Here is a 26,444-nt window from a genome sequence, read left to right as displayed (position 1 = left end):
AAGCTCCCAGAGAATTCCACAAAACTAAGTTATCTCATATATTTGGTATAGAAAATGGTCGTCTCTATTCAGCAATATTTTCAATAAATTCATATCACTACTGATACAGCTCAGATGTGGTACGCTTTTTCTAAAATACTAATATTTAAAATGTCATGCTTTTTGGGGGCTATTTCAATTCAATTAATGCCATTCAAGTTTTATAAAGCTCGGGGTTTGCACATAACTTCCTTTTCTTTTAATTGCCTCTTCAGTAGGTCACAACAGAATAGGTTAGGAAGAAAATTACTAAGCACCATGACTAAAATTTCCTGTATTTTGTAAAGGTAGGAGCTTTTGAGGATAATTCATAGTTTACATTGGAAGAGAGGAGGAGTAAGAAATATCTGAAGTTTGAGTTGATGATAATGCAGTACTGTGGCAGCTGAAGGAGATGGAACACTAGGCACAAATACTTATTTTTTCATAAAAAGAATCCCTGTTTCTAACATAATTAAATATCTCAACTGATCAGATGTACTATTTTTTGAAAACTTATCTTTACAAATTTCTCACTTGTTTGCCAAATCTGAACCATAGAAGTCACTCAAATATTAAAAATTAATCTATACTTGTGTTTTTGTTTCATATATGCTTGTATCTACTTACACTCAAGTACATGCATACACAGAGATTCCACTGTTGTGGAAGGATACATTTCAGACAAGCAGGATGGATTATACCTTCCTATTTTTCTATCTTACCTTGACAGTGTAGCTGCTGTTTACTTTCATTTGCTCTACTGCTAGTGTTAGTGCTCCTGCTCCTCAAGCATCTCCAAGGATGAAGACATTTGCTAGAAACAATTTATAACAAAACTGTTTATCCTTCTTCCCCAGTCAGGACCAAAATCATTATCAATTTATTTATTTATTTATTTTTAAGTAGGGAAACGGTATGGGTAGCCTCATTAGCAAATCTGTTTTAGTAAAGCAATAAAATAAGGCTAGGACCTACTTTTTCTGATTAGAAAAAATAAACATCACAGATCACAAGAAATTTATGTCTGATTAGTACTAAAAAAATAAAAAATAATTTAAAGGAGAAGGATGAACTTAAGATAATGTTTGTAAACTACATCTTCTACAAAAAAAACAAAATGATGGTAGTAATAGCAACTGAGGGCACAGAACATTACTGATAATCTCAGTATGCTCAATATAAAATAGTCCACAGTAACTGAATATTTCTTTGTTGTACTCATACCACTATGACCTGATGTTATCATTCACTCACATCACCTAACAATCTAACAACTCACACAATCTTTTAAATTATCTAGCCTTACAACCTTCCTAAATGGAAAAGTGCTGTTATCACTGTTTTACAGAAAAGAAATTGATATGCAGAGGTCATCTTGTCTAAAATGCAGGGGAAAAAAAAAAAAAAAAAAAAGCCTACTGACCTTCCAAAATTCCGCTTCTCCTAGGCTTTGAATTCATTGCAGTGCAATAAATAAATAATTAAATAAAAGAATAAAGATGCAAATTTTAAGCACTCACACGAATCCTAGAAACAGTACCCTCTTGTCTCAAAAGTGGTATGAAATACCACTGAGAAATCTTTTATCTTTAAAGACTGTCTAACTAAGATGAATTGTTTACTCTCAACCTTACCCTTTATACCTGCCTTAGATTGGAAGAAAAAAAAACATTCAAAAGGCTAGCAGATACTTGTTCAATTTCCCAGCTTTGTGCAATAATGGTTTATGTTTATTAACCCAACTTCTTAGAGAATTTAGGACAAAGTAACACATTGTTTAGGCTGGAAATTCTATGTATTCAGTATAAAAACAAATTAGTAATACATTAAATTACCAAAGATTCTTCCAAGACACTGAATGGAGCTTAGTCAAAAGGCAGAGTGGGAAGTAAAGTCTACCGTTTAAGGTCTACTGTTTGTGATGAACTGCAGAATAAATAATTAGCTCACATAAAATAATTCAGGTAATCAAGAAGACAATTGTATTCACAACAAAAGCAAAAGGGTTATCCTCAAGAGAACAGTGAAAATAAAAATTTCCCTGCATATTCTGATAATTTATGAATGAAATGGTATAGGGACCTGAAAAGATAGTCTAGTTTAATTGCCTGACCACTTCAGAAGTAACTGTAAATTACAGCATATTTCTGAGAACACTGTCCCAGCCTGCTTGAATGCTGACAGCTTTGAGACATCAACTGCTTCTCGAGGAGATTCTACACTCACAATACAGAAATTTTTCATAATGTCCAGTCTATTCCATCCCTGGTGCAATTCTGTGTCATTCCCATACTGCCACTGGCTTCTAGAGCAGAGCCCAGCACCTCCCTCTACTCCCCTTCTCAGGGAGTTACAGAGAAGTGAAGCCTTTCCTCAGCTTCCTCTTCTTTAGACTGGACAACTCAAGTGTCCTCCTCTTCCTCTCAGTCCTGGACATGCTTTGCAGCTCTGTTACCATATCTGATGCCCTCAAGTACCTTACTTTATATATCGTGGAGCTCAGAACTACACGCAATATTTGAGGTGAGGCTATGCCAACAATGAATGTAGCTGAAGAATCATTTCTTTTGGCTAGCTAACACTGAATTTTAGTATAACCTCTAAAATATTTCTCTTAAACACTTGAATGTCCTCAAAGGGCTAAATAAAACAAAATAAAAATAAAATACAGAAAAAAAAAAAAGAAAAAAAAAAAAAGGATGAAAACCTTTACAAGGAAAACACTGAACAAAAAAGGAAAGGTATTTCTGTGGAAGTTTGTGAACAAGTATATACAAACAAATAAGTGAATTCTAATTCTATGTAGATTCTTTGCCCATTAAACCTTATTCAAAATAGCTTCCTATTTGTACAGACAAGCACAATAGATTTACAAGCAAAAAGAACGGATACCTAAAATCCAATATTATTAAGAGCTTTCAGAAACTAATGAACTTTTAGAAGTCAAAACTGGAAAAGGTTTCTTTTTCATTCTCAGTGTAAATAATTTTTCATTAATATTTCTCACTTGGAAATTTCAGTCTTTAAAGATTTCTCTATCACTATTAGTTGTTTTTGTAATCACAGAAACATATCCAAAGGGTCTGTGAGAAAGTACATAGCCTAGATCACTATTGCAGACATTAATTAAAACTTCTGCTTAAACCTACAGTGACAGTTTGATTACTGAAATAAATAAATTGGTTGTACTTACATTTACAGTGAAGTGATAGAATATGAGAATGACACTTTTGGTGCTGAAGTACCTAGTGTTTTTTCTGTGTTTTTGTTGCTTGTTTTGCTTTTGTTTTGTTTTCCCTATGTTAACAATGTCAACATATTCCAGTTAAGTTTTGCTGAAAAGTAATCTGGTTTACATGTGCTGAGACCATGCCATAATGTACACCAAAGGAGAGTAATAGAAGAGAACCAGAAGATGTATTTTACAAGTACACTCTCGAAAACTGAAATGCTAGATGGGACGAAATAAATTATAGGAGGTTCAGCTTTAAGCAACTAGAATCACAATTGAAAAGGATTGTAAAATGAAGATTAAACTCTGAGGTTCTGTATATCCAGCTACAGAGAAAAAAGCAGTTCACTAGAATTAATATTCGAGAGCAAATTTTCACTTAATCTATTAAAATAAAAAATGAAATATTATATTACATATTAAAATACTACAGAATATATTATAAAATCAAAAATATACAGAATATCATAGTAAAAGTTAAAGTGTTTACTGACCTTCATATAAGATCATATAAAATAGGAACCATTCACATACTTAGTATATTCAGTTATTTTATCTAAGTGTATCCTGTTTTAAGGAATAAGTGATATTGCACTAAATGTTTTGTATGAGCTGAAATTTGAGCCAAGTATGCAATTAAGTCTCTCTCATCTTTTCACACAGAAAACCACATAGAAGAAATTGGTAATCTCAGCTTAATTGATTTTAAGTTTCTCATAAAGGGTGATTTCATCCTTGTACTAGGATGTCTCCATTTCCGAAGGCTTTAGACAATTTTGACTGAACAGGAAAGTCTTATCAGGCTAGAGCTGAAAAGCATTAGATTCCAGCTGGGAATCACCCACAATTAAATCTTGGTTTATGTTAATTTACTTTGATTCCTATGTTTGTTCCAAGTTTGCACTTGGTTTATTCATTTGGAGGAATTTTAAAGCAAGGGTATATTATGCTGGATGCATCTGCAATTCCTTCTGAATTATGCAGTACAACTTGTGATCCTGACCCGAATGTCATGCATACCAGACAGATGTTCTGTATATATCCTCAGGTGGGTCCTATGTAGAAAATGAGATACACGGGAGATAAGGAGATGATTTGTGCCATCATGGTTCTCACTCCACTAAAAGATAAGGACAGGGGTGAAATGCAGAGTCCCTAACTGTAAAATGAAAAAAGATATTAATACAGTTGTACACAGATGTTTACATCTGAGTACTAAACTCAAAGTGAAAAAGAGATTTACGTCTGTTATTGTTCCTGTAATATACTTATGTGGCAAAATTTCCTACACAGAACTAGTTATTGTTTTAGGCTACTGAACTCACACAAAGCATCTACGCCATGCTCACCAGGTGTCACTTCCAATACATGGATCAGAAATTACATCAAACTGCAGAAATACAGTTAAAAGTCCAGACTAACCAACAGCTGCAACCTTCGAAGTGCACAGAAATACACAAATACTGGTGCTGATTCTATCTGTAGCCAGAACAGATCTTAATGCTCCTCTAGCAGTATGAAGAATAGCTGATAAATAGCTTAAAGTCCTAAGAACAAGGTACAAAGCACATCTTGACAGAGTGTGAATGTGGCCTTTTGCATATTCCACTGAAAAACAGTTTAGATATTCATATCAAATTTCTTTGTGTCTGTGAAAACTTGTGAAGTATTTCAAGCTATTGTTTTTCAATAAATAGGAGAAGATTTTGGAGGAAAAAAAAGTGAACAGTAGGTGCCATAGCTTAGTATAAAGTTTACTTCCCCCCAGTCCCCTCAACATACTGGTCTTCTCTATGTACAAATCCCATTAATGTAAGATAAAGATGCACTTCTTCATTCTCGTATCCGCTGCTTTTGGGTATTCTCTCCACCTTACCTTTGCAGTAAGTATTCATAACCTTTCTCATTTTCCTAAGAACAATGTTGTATTCACCTTATTTGTACTGAAGAGTCAGTGAAGCTACTCCAAAAATTAGCATACTTTCGATATGAATCAGTGTTGCAAAATACTAGCACATACTACAGAAGTGTATCTTACAAATACAGAAGCAGCATCTGCATCTTGACAGAACGTGTGGTACCTCAGATTTGGATAATCATGATATTTTTACTAAAGCATTTCTAAAACCAGATTTTCTACTTCTAGGACATATAGTAGATATAAAAAAGCTGATTCACTCTGAAATCTTCTGTCTTAAGTGCTTTGGCTCATCCTGCCATGAGAGTTTACTGGCATTTCAAAGTGCCTACATTTGATGAAAATGACAACACAAGTATCAAGGACTTTTCTTGGGGATTTTGTAGATGTGCAGTTTACTCAAAAAGAAATACCACAGATTTAAAGGAAGATTCTGATCTGGCACATACCTAGTGGAGAAACAAAGCGAGAAATTCTTTTAAGACATTTTTTATTTATATCCTAATTCTAGCAAGTGAAAAAAATAATAAAAACATTTATAGTCATTCTATACTCTTAGCATAAAATTCAGTTTTCCTTTCTACTAAAAATCATTGTGACACTTTTCATGTAGATCACTACTGAAGTGCCAAAGTGCCAAGTTCAATATTGACAGATATTTCAGTGTTACTAATGAAAATTAGCTAGGCTCCAGACCAAAAACCATTTGACCATCACCAGCTTACACCCATGCCACTGCAATTACCATTTATACTTGCACAGACTTCTGCAAGAGCACATACTGTAGTGGCTGTTGGCAGAACTGTGCATGACAGATTGCCTCCGTAAATTAACAAACCTTGTGAAATGCAGTTACTTTCTTAGCAGAACAACTGATTTGAATTCAGCTGAAGGTACAAATGAGTCTCTGGCTGAAGCCCAAGAGCCAGCTTTTCTGTAAATCCCCAGATGTTTCTTGTACAATCATGATGCTGAAATTGTAATTACCAATTCCAGTGCAGGATGTTAAAACTTGTTCACTACTTCTGTTATAAGACTTTTACTTTCCTTGCGAGTTTTCATTACTTCAATCTCACTGATGAATTATAACATCCATAGTCTAATGTTCTTCCCAGTTTTTTCCAGTATTCACTTCCTACTGAATTTCTTAAAAAATTACCCTTAGTATCTTTAGGACATAAATAATACATCAAACAGCAGTGCACTAGTTTTGTTTTTCTTTTCTATTTCAAGATTTTTTCTATAGCTTGAAGATTTGTCCTTAGAAAATTTAAGATGGCAATTAGATCTAAACTTTTTTTGATGCTTAATTTTAAACTTTGTCAAATAAAGCAGAATCTTGATAAGTGTTTAAAGTCTGATTTATTACATAAACATTTGATGTATCAGTGGTCTAGACTGCACATTGTTGCTACAGTTGAACTTTAAAATAATACAGATTAACAGCATGCTTATACTTTGTAATGAAGACTTAAAATTGTTTTGCATTGGGCAATTATTTTCATGAAGATGCTCTTCATGAGTAATGTCAGTAATGCTTTCAACTAACCTTAGTATTATTTGTTATCACTGTTGGATGTAGGACAGTAGGACAGGGTACAAACACTGTTCTTGTTCTGAAATAAACAGTACTTACGTTTTTTTCTTAAATAATAAATTCAAAACTTCTTTGGAGTAACAATAGTACCAAAAATTCTGCTGCTATGATGAAAAGTAGAACTTAAGTTTTTTACATCTATAAACAAAAATTACTCTTATTTTCTTACACACTGAAGATCTGTAAGAAAAGAAAGTTACCAGTATATCTTGCAATGGCTAACATAATGAAAAAGGAAAATGTTACAAAACTAAAATACACTTGTTGCTGCAACTGCAAATATTTTAGTAATTCTTTATTACTACTTCCTTAAGAAGCCTGTAGAACTTCTTGTACTTGTTTACCTTTTCTACCTCATCTTTATTTGATACTTCATTATAAGTAGTTTTGCAGTTGCACATTCCTAAAATGTTGCAGTTGCACTTCCTAAAACAGACAGAAGTTCAATAGATTGTGAGAAATTAATATGGCACCATAAAAAAAAAAAAAAAAAAAAAAAAAAAAGAAATTTAAATTAATAGAGGAAAGGATGTCAGACATATACAAAGGAGTTTGAAAATTCAATCAAAGCAAGAGATGGATTGGAACCTTCTTCAGGGAGTAGTAAAAAATAAACAAAAAATACTCTAAGAGAATATTCGGAAGAGAAACTTTCATTGCTGGTGATTAGTTATTTCAGAAACTGCAGGTTTATACCATGACATATTTCTTATGATAACAAAAGGCTGTATACTAAGAACTCAAAAAGCACACTTAGTATCCATAAAGTCTTCAGTACTTAACAGTGATCAGTAAATGTAAGCTGCTGTATATAGATATGTACACTACAAATATCTGCTCATCTGTCATGGAAAAATGAAAAATTAACAAATGCTGTAGATTTTGAAAGCAGTGAAATCCAACTTGGTTCTCCCTGAAAACAAAAAAAAAACCAAACACTTCAAACTGGAGATAGTAATATGTATGCCTTTTTTTTTCTTTCTTTTTTTTTTTTTTTATTTGCCAGTAGTAGTCACAGGCTGTGGAGGAACAAACAAGTTGTTACTATAAGAGAGGATTGGTGTCCTAATCACAGAATGTAAAAATAGATGTGATATTTACTCCCCAACTTGTACTTAGAAGTAAATGTAAGATTCTGAATATTCATTAATTTTCTCTATTATCATGCAAGATAAATTGTGAGCAATGTCTCAAAGCTATTATATTTCTCCAAAATAAACCTGTATTTTCTTTTCCAGATTAATTTTCTTTTCTTTTCTTTTTTCCCCTCACAGAATACAGAAATGCTGCGAACAATAATAGGGGGGAAGAAAAAGACCTCAATCTAATACAATGTAAGTCTGGTAAGTTTCATAGAGAGATGGAAAAACTATCGCTTTCTAAACTGGCTCATAAAACTGTGGAAGTTTACTTCTCTGACTTTACATCAGCTGTCACTAAACAAAAATTGCTTTGCAATTTCTTCTTGAACATTTCCAGCACTTCTACAGTAACATGCAGATTCTGTTTTTCAGTTTGACCACTTTTGTTTTCAAGATCATGAATGGTTTATCTACTTTATATGATTCGTCTGCAAATATTTTACATATACATCATATCAAATACAAAGTATTCTGAAAACAAAACTGACATTAAAAAAAAAAAAAAGACTTTAATAGTTCTATTTCATTCCAAAATATGAAATAAATTTATCCATATTTATCGTGTGCAAATCGTGTGCAAACTTGCTGAAGTTGCAGTCCACATGTCCAGGTCATTCATGAAGAAAATAAACACTGTTGGCCTTAGTATTGGACTCAGAAGTGTGCCATAAGTGACTGGCCTCCAGCTAGACCAACGAGCACAAAATTTTAAGCCAGCAATTCCGCCTGTTTTCAGTCTATCTCACTGCCCTCTTATTTAACATGTACTTCATTCAAAAAGAATGTGGTAGAACATAGGGTCTAAAGACATGATAATCAACAGTAGTAGTTCTCATCCACCACACTCCTCACCTTGTTGTAAAAGATTGTCAGGTTGGCCAGATATAATTTCTATTTCATAAATCCATGCTGACAGCTCCCAGCAGAATTTTTCCCACACGTGCATTCATTGCTGTCAATACACTGAGTCTTTGGATACAAGGTAGATCTCCTAGTAAGCTTAAAAGCACACTGTTCACAGTTATTTTTGGCAAAATGCATCTTTGCATTCTAAAGGCCTGCAAGTAAGAGCACAGCCTGATTTGAATGAAATTCATTACAAATTATCTCCCTAGTCCCTATATCATGGTTAATAGACTGGAAGTATTTGGGGAAAGATAACATATGTACTTCACTTATACTTAATGACATACAAGGATATTTTCCCCCTAATTTCTCCTATTCCTGCCCCATTCCACTTTTTTTTTTTCTTTTTTTTTCTTTTTTTTCCCTACAGGCATATGCATAAATTTCTGCCTAAAGAGATAAGATAAAGAATATGTAGATTTTTCTCCTTTTCAGGTCTTTTTTTGTTCCTGGTTTGTATCATATTTTGTTTGGAAAAATGAATAGAAATCATTCTTAATTTTAAATATGCATGGTTTTTAAGGGTTTGCTTAGCCTCTGTAAATTCCAATGGCATTATTTTAAAGTTGTTCAGGGAAAAAGAAACAAAAACAAAAATAATGTAATTTCTCAGATAATTCACATAGTTAAAACAGCACAAAGTATACTCAGTTTCAGTGAGTATTAGAATCACATACAGGATATGGTAATCACCAAAAAGAAATATCACTGTTTCAGTTAAATTTGCCCCAATGGAACACACATGCATTACATCAAGGAACTATTTCAAAATCGAAGATGCAATTGATGCCAAAACAACAACAACAAAAAGCAGAATAACAGTTTCTACTTAATTAACTTCCCACATCTTTCTGAAGAAGTGTTCCCAAATCAAATTCAGTTCCTCAGGCTCATATAAAATCGAGTGGATATAGCCACTCATGACTTTATTCATGAGTTCCAATCAACCAAAATAAAGATCTTCAATAATATTAAGTCAGAATTTTCTGTATACAACCAGACATCTTCCTTGGATGAGCAACAAATCACAGTAATAATAAGTGGAGTCCAGGTTGACATGAAAAAATGATGTGTTCAGAAGATAGACTTGCACAATTGGATGACCCCCAGATAAGTTTCAGTGAAGTATAGCAAATCAAGGGCAAAACCATGAATCATGAAGGTCTATCTGCTGTCAGTGAACAGTGAGTATAGCCAACTCAATTTCAGAATGACAGCCGCTACAGAGACCACCAACAAATATAAGTGACTTGTCCCTTGGCAAATCTTCTGATTAAGAAACATTTAGATCTTGTTCATAGCCAATAAATTGACACTGAGCTTTCAGTACACTGGAACTACATCATGTTGAGAGTCAAATGACTTAAGGAGCCCTTTTATTTATGCCATACTAATGGCTTTATCTTGAGTGACAGATGAAGGGTAAGGCTGAAGAGTGATATTAGAAAAATGAACTGTGGGCCATTGTAGATTTTATCAGAGAGGTATGTCACCAGTAACTGCAGAAACAAGCACTGAACTTTGCACTGAGCAGTAAAGATGGCAGACTCTTAGGTGTCTTTGTGACTTTTTGATAATACAAAAAAAGCCTCTTAATTGAGGCTTCCAGGATATCTGTACACCTCGGTAGCAACAGGATTCAAAGAATTAAATTATACTGCATGAACATGTTTTACCAGCTCCAAATCTAGCTAACAGATAGTTCCCATATAAGCACAGAATCTTTCTTAGCACCAGCTGCTGCAACCTGCTGATAATATCATTGGTCTTCCCACCTCACTCTGCCTTGTTATGCCTGTGGAAAAGTTATGAAGCCCTGACCTGCAATGCTGACAGTCCTAGAGAGAGCTCCCAGGAGTCAGTCTACAAATCACATCGCTAATGCAGAGAAATACAGATGTTCCAAAATAACACTACTAAATTCATTACAGTTTGCATCAGGGGTTAATTGGGTGATATCACTTCATTGTCTCTGTTTTTTAATGGGAAATGGGTAAACGTACTTAAAGAGCAACTTTCCTTTACAAAAATAAGCAGCATGTGCATGTAAAAGAACAAATTTGGCAGTTTCAGATGTGTTTTGGATTCTACTGATTCTGACAGTTTAGTACTCCATACTATTCTGTTCATTTAGAAATAGATAAAAGACTATTCTAACTAATTTGAAGAACACTAAAATTACAAAATTCTTAAGGAAACAATAGAACATTATAGAAATAATATACACACGAGCAGTGTTCCCCATTGTAGATGCCTTTCCAATTTTGGAAGGCAGAATCTGATCTTACTGATCAATGCTTAAAAAGTCATTTATTTAATTATGCATTGAGTGTTTTCTAAGTTGCTTTGCTTTGGTAGGTATTTTGTTTGCTTGTTTTTAGAATTCCAACATTTTAACCAACATCAAAGCTATGATATTTGCACTTATTCAGAAACAACTCTACTTATTTTGTAATGTTAGCTAGTAATTAATATTTTAAGCTACTATTATAAAATAAACATTACGAGCAATGTTTTGTAACTGAATGTATGATGAATTGAAAAATCAAAGATATATGTTTATTAAAGCCTTAAAGATTCAAAATTGTTGAGGATGAGATTAATAATCTCATTATGAAATAGTTTTTCATTATCAAGAATAATATTGTTTCTCCGTCAAATATTGAAATATGGTAGTTTTACAGAAAAAAAAGGACCAATGGATTTGTCATTCATCTCATACATCCATTAACACAAGAGTGAACTAATTAAGAGAAATGGGAAGCTGTCATGATCTCATTTATGAATGTACTTGAGACATTCCGTATACAGACAAAAGCTAGATTTTAACAGACTCTAAAGAATTTTCCATAAAGACACTGACGGTAAATAAAATTTCTTTCTTGCCAGCTTTAGCTCTATACATACTACAATTCTTTACACATGGTTGATTGAAAAGTGTTGTAAAACTCTTCTCTAATTATAGATTGTATGAATTGTGAAGAGAATTTAAGAGACTTTTGTTTCTAAATCATTTATACTATACCAATAATGTTGAATAAATAGCACGAATGAGTGAAAACACCTATATCAAAATGATCTGCACTGAGTTTCTGTAGTATTTTCTTTTCCTTCTTTTCTTTATAATAATCTGCTACCACATAAGAAAATGACTGCATTTAAACGGCATTTTAAAATGGCTTGCCTTGAAAAATTACAAGCTAGAGACATGATACAGTTCAACAAGATTGTCTGTAAAAAAAAAAAAAAAAAAAAAAAAAAAGAGAGAGAGAGAAGAAAAAAGAAAAAAAAGAAACCATTCTAGCTAAAAACAGAAAGGAAATAAAATCACTGACAATTTCAATACATTTTACACATTACATAATTCACCTTGTACTTCTAGACTTAACTACTGATGAAGAGTTCAAACGCTCCATTCTCAATGCCAACATCATTTCAAATATGAAATATAGGTTTTTAGTCTTGTTTTTAAGGATGATGCATTTCTTTTAAGTGGCAAGCAAAGTTTCAGGAAAAAAAATGGCACGAAGGAAGATTTCGCTGTTATATATTCTCAAAACAAACCTCTATGGATTGCTAATTTAGGAGGTGTAATAACGAAACTGTGTAGTTTGAGGCTGAAGAGAACATTTATATTAGCTGCATATTAAGGGAAAAAATGATATAAAAAAATCACCTACCTTTCGGGAATTGATTTCTTTCACGTATAGTGGAAGTAGAAATTCAGATATTCCTTCAAGTCGTATTCCTTTTTTAGTGACTCTCAAATTTCCCATTCCATCCTACAATCAATAACATATACATACATTTCACTTTATGAAATGTTATCCAGAACAAAGTGAAAATAATAGTACCTGGCCTAATATCTAAAAGTATAAAATGAGTGCTAGGATACAAATGGTGAAGTGAAACGTCCCACAGAATAGCAAAGTGTAATAAATTCTTTCTTATGGTTAGTAGTCAAATCATAGTAAGGTCTGTGGTGCGGGTCAACTGAAATATGACTGAAGATACTCAGAATGTCCAGCCAATAAACAGTTTCGAGTAAAACAGAGACAAACATAATTATCCACTGGTCTAATCTGTTTTAAAATTACTATTGTATCGTTAACTTCTTGGATCTCTGATGATTTGCATTACAAAAATACCATGAACTCTCTCTATATTGCTTTTTTTTTTTTTTTTTTTCTTTTCTGAAGTACTACCATCTGGTGCCTAGGAATTTCAGTGAGTATATGGAAAAAGTTCACATGAACTGTTCGTGATAAAGCTTGCACTGACCCCAGCTCTTCCGATAGGGACAGGAGCTAGACAGAGGAACTAAGAGATAAATCCTCACTTGGGACCTGTGGCATTTGACTGCACACCCCACTCTGGTGGTGATCTACACACATTATTCCTTGGCTGGATGTAATGCAATGGTGCAAGTGTAGATAATTTTACATATGCCTTCATTGTGGAGACGAAGCTGGATCCTGAATTACACCTGCTATGCTATTAGTTATCTCTAAAAAATGTATGCAATATTTTTTAAAGCAAACTATTTTTTGTAGTGTAATATTAGAAAACATTATGTCAGGTCACAGGAAAACATCCTACGGGGAAAAAAAAAAAAAGTTTTGTAATTAGTAGTTGCTCATCTTTACTAAGAATACTAAGAACATGTTACTAGTGAAAAGGACTTCAAAATGAAAAGTTTTGTTGTTTTTGTTTTGTTTTAATCTGGATAGAAATAAGAAACAGGCTACTCTAAAAGACTGGATGAAAAAAGCCAACAAAATGATCCAATGCACAACAAAATATATACAAATTAAAGCAGCACAGCAATGCTTTAGCTGTACTCTTACAGTTAAAGCAATGAAATCAGTTTCAAACTTAGAGACAGGATCATTTTTCACACTGACTGAGATTCAAGATTGTACCTGTTACTATATTCTTGACAGAAGATAATTCTTCACTGTGCAGCCAGTGGAACACAATTTGACTCACTTCAGTGCAAAATTAGCAAATGTGACCTAATTGATGATTAAATGCTTAGAAGCAATTACTAAGTGTACTGCAGTAGAGAAGCAAGAACTTGTATTTCTGCTTTTGGCCATATTGTATAACCTTGACCTGCTGAGCAGTCCTACACAGCTTGATGGCAGTATCCACAGCTGATACAGCTGATGCTGGAAGAGGACACCAAAGTACCCACATTTATACTTACCTAAAGATAGTCTAGAAACTATCACGATTCCCTTTTCTAAAACAAATAATGATGCCAACATGGCAGGTATTCAATTGATACTATTGTTATCTACATCTGAAGTATGACTGTAAATAATTTAAGAGAGGAAAATAAAATGACATTGTATACAATGCAATTCAACTGAAATAATTTCCCAAACTCAAGGATATAGTGTCAGACAACTTTTCAAAGTACAATAGATCTGTAAAAAAACGTGCTTTTGGGAATTATGCTTTCACATTTCAAGTCTGAAAGTACTTGTAGATGTCTGACTACAAAACCAGAAACTTTCAGAGCAATAAAATAAATATAACTTCACTCCAAAGCAGACAAAATACAGAATAACAAAAACTACTGCTAAGGTTACATACAATACAAAATGTACTTGCTAAAGTATTGTGGCACAAGGAGAGCTATTGCAGACTCTGTAATGGTCCATCTAATATTTAGCAACGCTTGAAAATGCTAAGCCAGTAACTGCCTTTGTGCGTGTTTGTGTGGCAAAAGGGCTATCTGTATTCTTTTTTTGACATCTTAATCACCAAACAGTAACTATGTTGTATCTTGATCTTTCCATATATATATATGTATATATCAATATATATCACTATACATAGACCACTACAGATCACTACAAAAGGATCTTTTAATACAAAAAGGTTACAAATAGCTGATATTTTATAACAGGGCAAAATACAAAGCAGTGTTGTCTATTTTTGAGAAGAAAGATAAATAAAGAAATTGTATAGTGCTTTTCCAAGTACAGCCTTCACTAATATCCAGTAACTCTAAATTTCAACAATTTCATTTTTCTATGTATCTTGTAGGACTAGCATATAAAATAATCATAGGATAAAATAACCTGAGAAAGGAGAACAACCATGTTGTAATAATTTGGCAGTGAATAAATACTAAACAAGAACGACACCAGTTTATTTTTTTTAGGTATAAACACATTTTAGAACTGAAAAAGCAAATTCAATATGTTGTTACATCTGCTTGTGCAGAATGTCTGCAACTGCCAGACGTTAACTACTATTCACAATGAAACTGAAAAAAACAAAATTCTTAAGACTAGAAATGTCTAGAAAACTTCTATTGAGCCATCTTATTTGCAGGCATATGATAAAATCTATAATCATACAAAATATTCTCTTTCCTGAATCCCTGCTTTTTTCACACAACTTTCACACTACTCATTTAAAAATGAGCTAGAATTACAGAATGATTTGGGTTGGAAAGCACTTCAAAGAGCACCTAGTTTCAATCCCCTGCTGAGGGTCACTTCTTATTCTCCTATCACCTCACTATTTTCTTTACTATTGATTTATTGTAATCTGTTGAAAGTCTGCTCTGAAAACAGGACTGTCAATCTTTGTCTTTGCTTCTGCTTTCCTAAGTGCTTATTACTGAATTTCTGGAGCTCCACACAATTCTTAATTAATTTTCAAAATACTTTTGGTGGGTTTACACTAAGCGATACTGTTCTTATGTTACAGAAAGTGAACTGAAATACAAAAATTAATTTGTCATTTTCTTTTTTGTGCTCATCATATTCTTTTTGTTTGTTTTCAACAACAGGAAGTTGATATGCACAGAAAATTTAAATTATCACTGTCTCAAACAAACTAAAAGCACAGGTTACAGTGTCAATATATATATTTTTTTTTCTGAGCGACATTTCTAAGACCACATCATTCATTTTTTTCCAAAATTCAGCTACCCACCTACCCAAGTGCAACAGTCTGAATGCAGAAAGACTCTGGACATACAGGAGCATTCCATTTTCAGTAAAACAATTCAGTATGAAAAGACAAAGTATTCCAGATTGAGAGCCACAAATAGTGTGATAAGATATAGACTGAATAGGGTACCTGTGACCTTAACAGCTTGACAAGTGCAATAATCTTCCAGAAAGCAAGTTCCTGGAGCATGTGCAATATCTGTTATGAAATAAGACTGAACAGTAAAATAAGGAAAATAGTTAGATATGTATTACAATGCGCTTAACAAGGTTCTCCTCCATCACGGAATCATTGCTTACTAGGTTTTCTTCATCAAAAATTCCCCACCCAGTTTCAGTTCGGGTTGGAATAAATGTTTTTTTTTTTTATATCATTGAGTTAGAATTAGGCTGTTACAGAGAAAAAAAAAAAGTCATACTTAAAAAGTCATTAAAACTGAAAAGATAAATCAGAAACAAATCCAGTGTTCTCAGTCCATTTAATGCACCCATTTGTATGAAGATCAGTCTATTTACAATGCTCCTCCCCAAAAAAGCAAGAAAATAATATTAAATTTTAAAACAGAACTGGATAAGAGTTTTGTCTTAAGGTATACTTGCAACTTCCAATGTATATGATTCTGATATAATATTACAATTATTGTTTGGTTTAGGCAATCCTTTTGCTAATCATCCAGGTAAACTGCCCAATTTACTTAACGATTTCCAGGCAACAGATATTCAAATTATCATTTGCATTTGTGATTTGCTTTCATTCAAGTACAAAAATACACTTGAATGAAGTATACAAGTACAGTCTTACAACAAATAAATACTAATACAGAATACCATATCTAGCTTGGATAGAGCTAGTTTTCTTCATAGCAGCTTGTATGGAAATACTTTTTTGGATTTATGACTACATCATCAGAGTTGACAACACACCAGTGTTTTGGCTGCAGCCAGACAGTGCTTGCACAGAATCAACTCTGTAGAGTGGCAGACAGAATGCTGTGGATGACTGGGAAGATTATCTACAGTAGTAGTTATAGTGATGATAAAATACTAGATATGCAAAAGGAGGAAGTTGACAAGGCAAATTATTTGTACTGTGTTCACACACACAAAGGGCTGGGTTTCATAAAGAGAGCTACATAAAAATTCCAGCTGGAGGAAAATGGTGTTTGGGCATGATAATAAAACATAAAACTATGGATAATAAAACGAAAAACTATAGTCAGCTACTGGCCTGTGTAAACAGAAGGGGAGGCAGGAGGGCACGGGGACCAGCAATGAAAATACAGGGAGTTTTCGTTCTTTGCAAGGAAAGGTTACTGTGAATTTCACAAACAGCAAATTGATAGAAATATATCAAGGAAAAAAAACACTGCAATGGCAAAAATTGATGTAAATATCTCCCTTCATCTCTCTGCTGAAACTTATAGCTATAACTGTGCAAATGACATCCAAGAGCAGGGAAAAGTGGGGAGAGAAATGACTATAGTAGAGGGCTACAGTGTTTGAGGTGTATGCTGTGACTGAGGAAAAAAATACAGCTTGTAGAAATGTAGCAGTAACAAATAGATTTTAACTAAAAAAGCTGTAGAAAGGGAGAAAGACAGACCCCTGTGCAGTATAAGAGGAACTGAGTATCCTGAATAAATGTTGCCTGTTAGATTGCTTTTTAAAGGTATAAAGCACAGTCTGGCTTCCCCAGTTATGAGAGTAAACTTGAAAATGCAAGTCTACATGGGATTGCATTAACAGAAAACATCTCTCTCAATGCAGCATTTTTTTTTCTTTTTTTTTTTCTTTTTTTTTTTTCTTTTTTACAGTCTGATTTCATTCTCTGTCATGGATAGCTATTTTATTTTCCATTCATACACTGACATGCATTTTAGTAGTGTATGAAAAAAACTGGATTTGATGTTATCTGTCCTCACTGTATTTTAGATTAAGGTACAGCTTTCCCAGAATTATTTTACTTAATAGTCTTTTTAAACAAATTATGAACCGTATGTTTCTAAAACCAAACAGTAAGAATGTACAATCTGACTATGCAGTTCTCCCCCTACCTATCCAACATTTCAGATATTTAAACAATAAGAAAAGATTTCCAGACCTGCTGAAAATCTCTAATAGAATCTAACAGTTTCAGTAGAAACCATGTGGTGAGAAGGATGTGAAGTTTAAATCAATCAATGTAGAAAATAAAACAAACAAAAGCAATCAGACAGCCAACGCCTCTTAAGCTTTTGGAGACAAGAAGTTATTTCCTTTATTTAGAAATTGTTCTCTGCTTATAATTTTTCTCAATGTTCTGTAAAGTGAGCAAGCCATCTCAATCCAACTTTGTACAATGAATCCTCAAAGTCAGAAAATGTTGTACATTCCTTACAGTTCCATACTTCATGCAGGTAGAAGAAAAGTAAAAAACAGGGCCGAAGAATGGCAATTATTTTTTCTTTTCCCGCCACTGTATTCAACAGCAAAATTACGAGCTCTTGAAGAATTTCTGGTCAATCATTTCAGTCAGTTGCAAAACACCAGAAACTAGGTAATTGCATACTCTTGTGAAGGTGTTAATATTGCTTTAACTGAACTATTTTGATAAGACTGTTAGTGTCTTAATTAGATTAATAATAAAAAATGGATGTGTGTGTATGCATGTATTTATTTAGTCTACATAAATCACATAGTTATTCAGTCTGCCTCCCTGCCTTTGAGGCTTAGTTGTAATTTCAACACATCATCTTGAAGATGCTAATGCAGTCATGCTGAAAATTTAATCACACATTATCCTTGTATTTTATTTCTTATATAAGTGGTTTTTTGGCTTCAAAAACAGCAATGAAAGACTACAGATTGCCTAGCATGCTGACACTGATGACAATAAACAAACATGCTATTTATAAAAGTGGTCATCTCTGTTGATGAATCTGTAGGAAATATTTAAATTTATGAAACAGTTTGACATTTGTACACTCATTTTGATTTGTATGTATGAGGCTTATATTGAAAATGTTAGAGCACAGGTTCCTTCATTTCTCTAGGGATCACTACAAAGTATTTTTTGGAACTACTCTTGTATTCTAGTCTTCACACTGAGCTAGCATTAGACTGATGGTAAACTAACAGCAACTGGAAATATTAAAATATGACTTAAGATATGGGTGGAGATGCATTGTAGTTAAGTCACATATGAAAACATATTGTATACGGGTAGGATGACATGCTGTTGTGTTTTTTTTGTTTGTTTGTTTTTGTACCTTGTCCTTTCACTGATCCAGACACAGGCAAAATGTCAACATTCATATCACTACACCCTACAATATGCTCATGCTGATCTATACCTAAAAATAATTTTGAAAGAGAATAAATAATCATGGGGGGTGGGGGAACCTACAGAATTAGGTAGATCCTCAAAGTCTCTATGCTTTGATTTGTAAAGAAAAAAGATTTGTTTCTTGCAGAGAATAAGCTTTTTGCTAAGAAATTCAACCTTATTCTCTGTGAAAGAAAACTATGATAAAATATTCACCCATCCTCAGTAAATGCACTGTTCAAGTTCTGTGTGAGATTTCTACTTACACCATTAAAACATTTCTGGACTGAGCATCACACAATTGGAAAAAAATGGGAAAGAAATAAAAGAGACTAAAAAAAAGACTAAACATGCATTGTAAACATTTTTAGTAGCATTTATCCCCTTTCAAAAATTATAAATCATATATTGAGTTGAGAAGTGGGCTTAACTGAGAGGTTCTGCAAAAGGCTACCATTTGCATTACTACAAAATGAGCTATAACTGAGCTATGCCAGATGTAATGTAGTATTCTTTTGTTCTTTGTCTTAAAGACAGATTACATAACTAATTTAAGAATTTTACTGTACCTTCTAAACCAGGTACACCCAACCTGCAGGCAGCATGCAGTCCAGTCCCGCCACCCTGCAGCCATCCCCTGCCCCTTGCCATCATAGACGCAGCTCTCCCCATCAAGTGGCCTGCTCCAGCCCCAGGTGTACAGCCATTGCTGTGGAACAGTCAAACACCAGTGTCCGCCTGAGCTGAAGCCATGTCACAGAGTGGGCACAGGGCAGTGCTAGCTTGAGTTACGACAAAAAAATCTCTTAGCACATTGAGAACTTGCTAAGAATTGCAAACACTTCCCAAAAACCAGACTGAGCCACTAGTTTCATAAAAAGTCAAATATCTCTCTAGTTTATATTTTTGCTGCTTTTTTGTTGTTGTTTTATCAACAATTTTAAAATGTTATATAGGTTAGCTGCATGATACATTTCATATCTGACTCAAATAATTCCTCTTCACTCAAGTCAGCCCAGGCGAGGCTGGACACCCATGGTCTAAACTACATCTGTAGTTAGAAATACTCTTTAACACATAACTTGATCCTCCAGAGGTGTAAAACAACTACTTTACCTCTGTTTAAACATTCTGACAGATTACTGCTTAGGCTAAGTAGTCATTTCACTGCCTGTTCTTGTATGTCTTATTCAGTTTTAATACTACTTTTTGCTCCCAGTCTGCCATGTGTAAGACACAAAACAGCCAGAACAACCATAGCATGTGAACCCACGAAGTAGCTTACTGCATGCCACCAGGGAAAGGGAAGTGTAGGAAATATCACAAAATTGTTTGAGAATAACTTTTCTTTTGAATAAAAACATACTGAATAGAATTGAATAAAAACATACTGAATAGACCAACCATCTCATAAGTGATAGGTTTAAGTCCCTTCTGTTTTTCAATCAAAAAGGATTTAAAAAAACTTTTTTTTTTTATAAGGGCATTATAACCACAATGATCAAGGAATTTGCTTCATCTACTTGCAAATAGCTTCTTAATTGTATTTTTTTAACCACTTAGATCTATTGGTTGTCTCCAAATTGGGGACATCTGCACATACATAAAACGGCTAATTTTAAGGGAACACAGTACATTCTCATACATCAAAAACTTCTTATGCTATCGCTGAACTCTTGACCACTGAAGGACAATGCTATGCATTTGTGAATTAACAATTTGGCATCCCAGTGATTTATTTTTAAATAGAGCAATTTCAGAAAATGATTGAATAAAATTTTGAAGAATAGGTTAGTTTCACAATCCAGCCTTTTAAAAACACAAGTTTTTACTTTTAACAAGTAGCATAAGTTATTTCTGCCATCAAATCTTTCTCCGTGATTAGCTCTGAGGATGCTGGGTGGATAGAGAGTGGCTACCTGAAGTGGTGTCTCTACAGGAATTCTAGAATGGAATTCTTCAATGAAGATTCTGTGCACTGGAGGAACACAGACTTACATACTTCTAAAAGCAGAGACCAGAAGCATTACAGTCCAAACAAAAACTCCAGAAGCAAAAGTAGTGAACCCAAGAAGCCTAAATGATCAAAAGCATGTCAATAATATGCCAGACAACAGGATCTCCAGTGAAAAAGAAGGTGGCTAGCTGGAAAGGAAAGCAGAGGTACAAGACATGGATAACAAACCAGACACTCTTCAGAGAAGCAAATGATTACCAAAAGCAGCCAATGATCCAGTCACTAAGAGAAAATAAGAAGAAAGAAATCAGAAGAGAAAAAAGAACATAGCTTAGCAGTGGAAAAAAAGAAGCTACATGTCCTTAGCACTGAGAAGTGGAGTAACAACTAGCCTTTCTCTGAGTTTGGCTTTATTTGAGACACACCAGACAGCTGGTTATTTCTGTTCATTTGTAATTATAGTAACAACTTAGAAAAAGAGATAAGAATTCAAACTCATGTAATATACATCCTCTATAGAACAAGTAGTAAAGGACCTTGAATGAACACCTTCATTCCAAGATTCAGACAAAAGAAGAAGGATGAATTTCTAAAGGACTGTAAATAATGGTTACAAATAAATAATAACAGCAATTTTAAAAAATCATTTACAGGCAGGCAGGATTATGTAGACTACATATGTGAAGAGTAATCCACAGCACTCAGGACAGATCTCACTGATAATGCTGAAGGCCAACAGCCTTTATGAATACAGCAGGAGACAAGCTGATTAGAAAATTCCTGAAATACTTTCATTAAAAGAGTAATTAAGGTAGAGTCTGCTTCAGATTTTCCTCTAATTAATAGAAGAGAAATAGCTAAGAATGTGAAGATTAAGAGATAATGTACTTGAGATTGGTCACAAAAGGATAGATTAGAGTTTTCAGAAACCAGATTAGACAGAAAATAACTGGAACTAAAGGCAAACTTTCAAGAAGGCAAACTTCAGTAAGAGGAATCTCAGAGGAGATATCCTGGGATTCTTTCCTAAGGGGAAAAAGGAATTACAGTGTAACATTCTCTCCTTAATGAACCAGTTTGCACAAAGGAGGAAAAAAAAAAAAAAGCTCCTGATAGATCCTGAAGAATATTGACTTTTTTTAATGCTTTTTTTTTTTTTTTTTTTTTTTTAATTTTCTCTTTCAGTCAAAAGGTCAACATAACTGGTTTCCTGTTTTAAATGGTGGTCCAATGACAGATAGATGATTAAGATCCAGCAAGGGAGAAATGAATGCATTTGAGAATACTTTCACATGTTAGATATTTTCAAATCAGCTAAGTAAAACAATTTCTATTCTAAGTATCAAAAATCTGCAAGATAAATGTTTAGCTAAAATATGTCTACAATAGTGACAAAGCTCAAAGAAGCCAAGTGCAGCAATCCCTCATTTCCCCACTTACTCCATGTTGGCTCAGACTGTGGGGCAGTTTTTCTGCATTTGAAGGGGATTCCTTTTGGATGAATTTAAACCAGAAGTTCTGTTCAAAGTGCAGCAACAGTCTCTAAAAGGAACAGAAAGGTCCCAATCAATGTATGATCTGCAGCACAAGCAAGTCCCACAGCAAGTAACACACGCACTGATAGAATACTCTCAAACCACAAAGAACTCCCGTGTTCCTACTTCTCGTACCACTTGAAAGATAAAGGTCTTGAACTCAGTAACCAGGTCACATAGATGCCAAAACTGTCTACAGACCATCTACTTTTTCTTCCTTCTACTACAGTATCTTTCATCAGTACTTTTCTGAATAGCCTTTTTTTTTTTTTTTTTTTTTTAAAGTAAACACCAGCAACATTTTGCAGTTTTTCCTTCTCAGTGGTAGAATGAACTTCTGTCTTGCAAAAGATTCAGTATCATCACATCAGCGTATATAATGCCAGATGATGGTCAAGGGTTTCAGCTATGCCCTCATGCATCTTTAAGTTCTGCATCCACTGCCAGTCAACCCTAGGACTCATCATTTCCATCTGTCCAAACTCTGTATATCCTCTCTCTCATTTACACCACCTCTTCTTCATACAAAAGAAAATCTGAGAGGCCAGAATCACTTTTATGGCATCCTGTCCAGCAGTTGGCACTGCCACAAGACTTAAGACAATATTTCTCCCACACCAAGCCCTAAAGTGGCAAATACCCAAATTCAGTCAGGAAAAAACAAGTACTGCTTTTTATGCATAATTCAACAACAGTAAAAATAAAGCCTACTTCCTTGATAAAGGTCATAAGAGTTCCAGTGTGTTATTGTTCTCACTATGAAGTAGACCAAAGAACAATGTTGTGTTTGATGAATGGTGTTTGATGAAGCAATACTGAGAAGCCTACACACCTGAAAGCAGAAGCTTGTAGGACAGCTTTTTTTAAAAACAAAACAAAACAAACCACACGTGCAGCAGGGATGCTTGTTCCAGAGGTCCAGATTAACAATAAATACACGTACCTATAGCTTAAATGTTGAGTCCTTGGCAAAAAATGCCATTTTTAACAGATCCATTTGTAATGTTATGCATTAGTTTTCACTACATAGCTCCCAGTTACACTGTCTACAGGCACAATGTCTTTTTTTTAAAGGATGAATGAAAGCAAACAGTAAAGGCAAAAACCAGAAAGGCAGAATGGGTACATACCTTTCAAAAGGCAAAACAATGGCAATGAAGATCAACCTACCTTGAACTCCTAAAATATTATGAACTCTATCATAGAATGGCCTCGGTTGAAAAGGATGAGAATGACCATCTAGTTTGAACCCCCTACTACGTGCAGGGTCACCAACCACTAGACCAGGCTGCCCAGAGCCACATCCAGCCTGGCCTTGAATGCCTCCAGGGACGGGGCATCCACAACCTTTTTGGGCAGCCTGTTCCAGTGTGTTACCTCCCTCGCGTGAAAAACTTCCTTCTAATATCTGACCTAAACTTCCCCTGTCTCAGTTTAAGACTGTTCCCCCTTGTCCTATTACTATCCACCCTCATAAACAGCCATTCACCTTCCTGTTTATATGCTCCCTTCACTGGAAGGAAAAAAAACAAATATTTCCTTCTCTTTCCTTGTCCTAGCCTTCTCTTCTCCAAACTGAACAAGCCCAGTTCCCTCAACCTTTCCTCATAGGAGAGGTGCTCCAGCCCTCTGATCATTTTAGTGGCCCTCCTCTGGACCCGCTCCAAGAGCTTCACGTTCCTTCCTGTACAGGGGGCCCCCAGGCCTGAACACAGTACTCCAGATGGGGCCTCACAAGAGCTGAGCAGAGGGGAACAATCACCTCACTCTCCCTGATGGCTACCCCTTTTTTAATGCAGCCCAGAACACCACTGGCCTTCCGGGCTGCAACCACACACTGCTGGCTCATGTCCAGCTTCTCGTCCACCAGGGCCCCCAAGTCCTTATCCGCAGGACTGCTCTCAAGGAGATCTTCCCCCAGTTTGTATAAGTACCTGGGATTGCCCCAATCCAAGCGTAGCACCCTGCACTTGGCCTTAATGAACCTCATCAGGTTTTCATGGGCCCACTTCTCCAGCCTGTCCACGTCCCTCTGGATGGCTTCCCATTCCATCCAATGTATTGGCTGCACCGCTCAGCTTGGTGTCATCTGCAAACTTGCTGAGGGTGCACTCGATGCCATCGTCTGTGTCATTGATGAAGATGTTGAATAGCACCAGTCCCAAGACTGACCCCTGAAGGACACCACTTATGACTGGCCTCCACCCTGACACAGAACCATTGATCACAACCCTTTGGCTGTGTCCAGCCAGCCAATTCCTAATTCATCTATACCAGAATAGATAATTAAACTATCTGTAGGCTGTCTGAAATTGACCATGATATCCAATGAAATGCAAAGCAACGAAAAAGCCATGATTTTTTTTTCTATAACTGAATTACAATGGGCAATGCAGACACATATTAAACAATTTTTAAAAAATGACCTACAAGAGAGATCTAAACATGACCGTATTACTTAGACTGGAGAAGGGGAATTGAGAAAGCAGACAATAAAATTCTTAAGATATGAAAATACTTTCTTCATGCTACTGAGTAGATAGCAAACAATAAGATTAAAATGAGGAAACTAGAATCACGTATTAGTAGAACATTTTGACTCTAAGAACTGGAACAAAAAGATATTGCCTAGTTTTGCAATACTGAAACATGAAAGAATATCCTGAACTTTTTGAACATGCATTTCTGAAGAATGATGTACAGTTAAAGCTATGTTGCTGTAGAGGAGAAACTCAGGTGGCTTTTAGATGTCTTTTCTGGACATAGTCTATAATTATTTTAAGATTTCCATGCAGAGGCTACTACGTGATTACACAGTACACGCTTATTTCACTGATCAGCAAAATGCATAAACACTTAGATTATTTAAAACCTACACAAATGTTTTTCCCTACTGTTTCAGTAATGTGATAAACTAACAATCTTACTGGATTCCAAATACACAATCTGCTTTTAGTCTTAATAAGTAACAAAACTCATATACAGTTGTTTGATTTTTTTGTTTGTTTGTTTTGTGGCAGAATTAATAATGGAATCAACACCATTTCTATTTTACATACAGGCAGTTTAAGACTGCCTACACTACTACAGAGCAATTACACATGCAATAGATTACTCATTTCAATATTGTAATACATTCATTTACTCATATTCCTCATAATACTCATATTCCTCATAAAAAAAGAAGGGTGAGCATGATCCTTTTTTAGTTATTGAATAGGAGATAAAGGAAAGAAGTTTCCTGAAAAACTGAGCTAACCATAGATAACAGGCCAAAAACAATGCAGATGAGTTGAGATGTGTCGTCTCCCTCCAATGCAGTGACAATCTTTGACAGATGAGTTCTGTTAAGCAAACACAGCATAGTCTATCCAAAGAACACAAATTCAGGACAAACGTCAGATTTAGCTATAAAATTGGGCTTCCTAATAGTGTCACATCAAGAAAAAATACAAAAATGTTCTATGAACAGAGACTCTTAAAGAGATCAAAGTAAGAAATTGAGAGGAAGATAAAGGAGATTTCTATGGGAAAACTTCCACTAGAAGAAATATGATATGCTATGGCATTTAAGAAAAAAAAAAAAAAAAAAAAAAGTAGTGAAGGCATTTCTTTATTCACATTAAAATAAACATCCAACTGCTTATGTAAACAGCATCTGGGAAATGAAGAAAGAGAAAGTTTGGGTCAGAAAGGGATGAACAAAACTGATACATTTCTGCACTTATTTGAGAAAAATAATTAGGAAAATCAGTTTTTTGTATACTTGCCCCTCAAAGTGAATTATCATTCATCTCTTTTGGTCTGTTATCACCATTCATTGCAATCACAGTTTAGCGATCTGTTGTCAAATTAATT

General features: G+C 34.5%; 1 protein-coding gene across 3 annotated transcripts in view; it reads right to left on the bottom strand.

Annotated features, from left to right (window-relative positions):
- Positions 1-26,444, bottom strand: part of SGCZ (sarcoglycan zeta) — a gene marked incomplete at both ends in the record, with an annotated part of 334,730 nt that overhangs the window by 77,933 nt on the left and 230,353 nt on the right. For 2 of the 3 annotated variants that reach the window (XM_079534835.1, XM_079534837.1), the window contains one exon: positions 12,497-12,598. The exons of the other annotated variant lie outside the window; for it this stretch is intronic. In XM_079534835.1, coding sequence (XP_079390961.1) covers positions 12,497-12,598 — 102 coding nt within the window. The remainder of the gene's footprint in view (positions 1-12,496; positions 12,599-26,444) is intronic. 3 annotated transcript variants of the gene reach the window in all.

The sequence above is a fragment of the Tetrao urogallus genome (genome assembly GCF_951394365.1).
Source record: "Tetrao urogallus genome assembly, chromosome: 4".
Lineage (NCBI taxonomy): Eukaryota > Metazoa > Chordata > Aves > Galliformes > Phasianidae > Tetrao > Tetrao urogallus.
The sequence above is the reverse complement of the archived record's forward strand: the minus strand, read 5'-3'. Positions and strand labels throughout refer to the sequence as shown.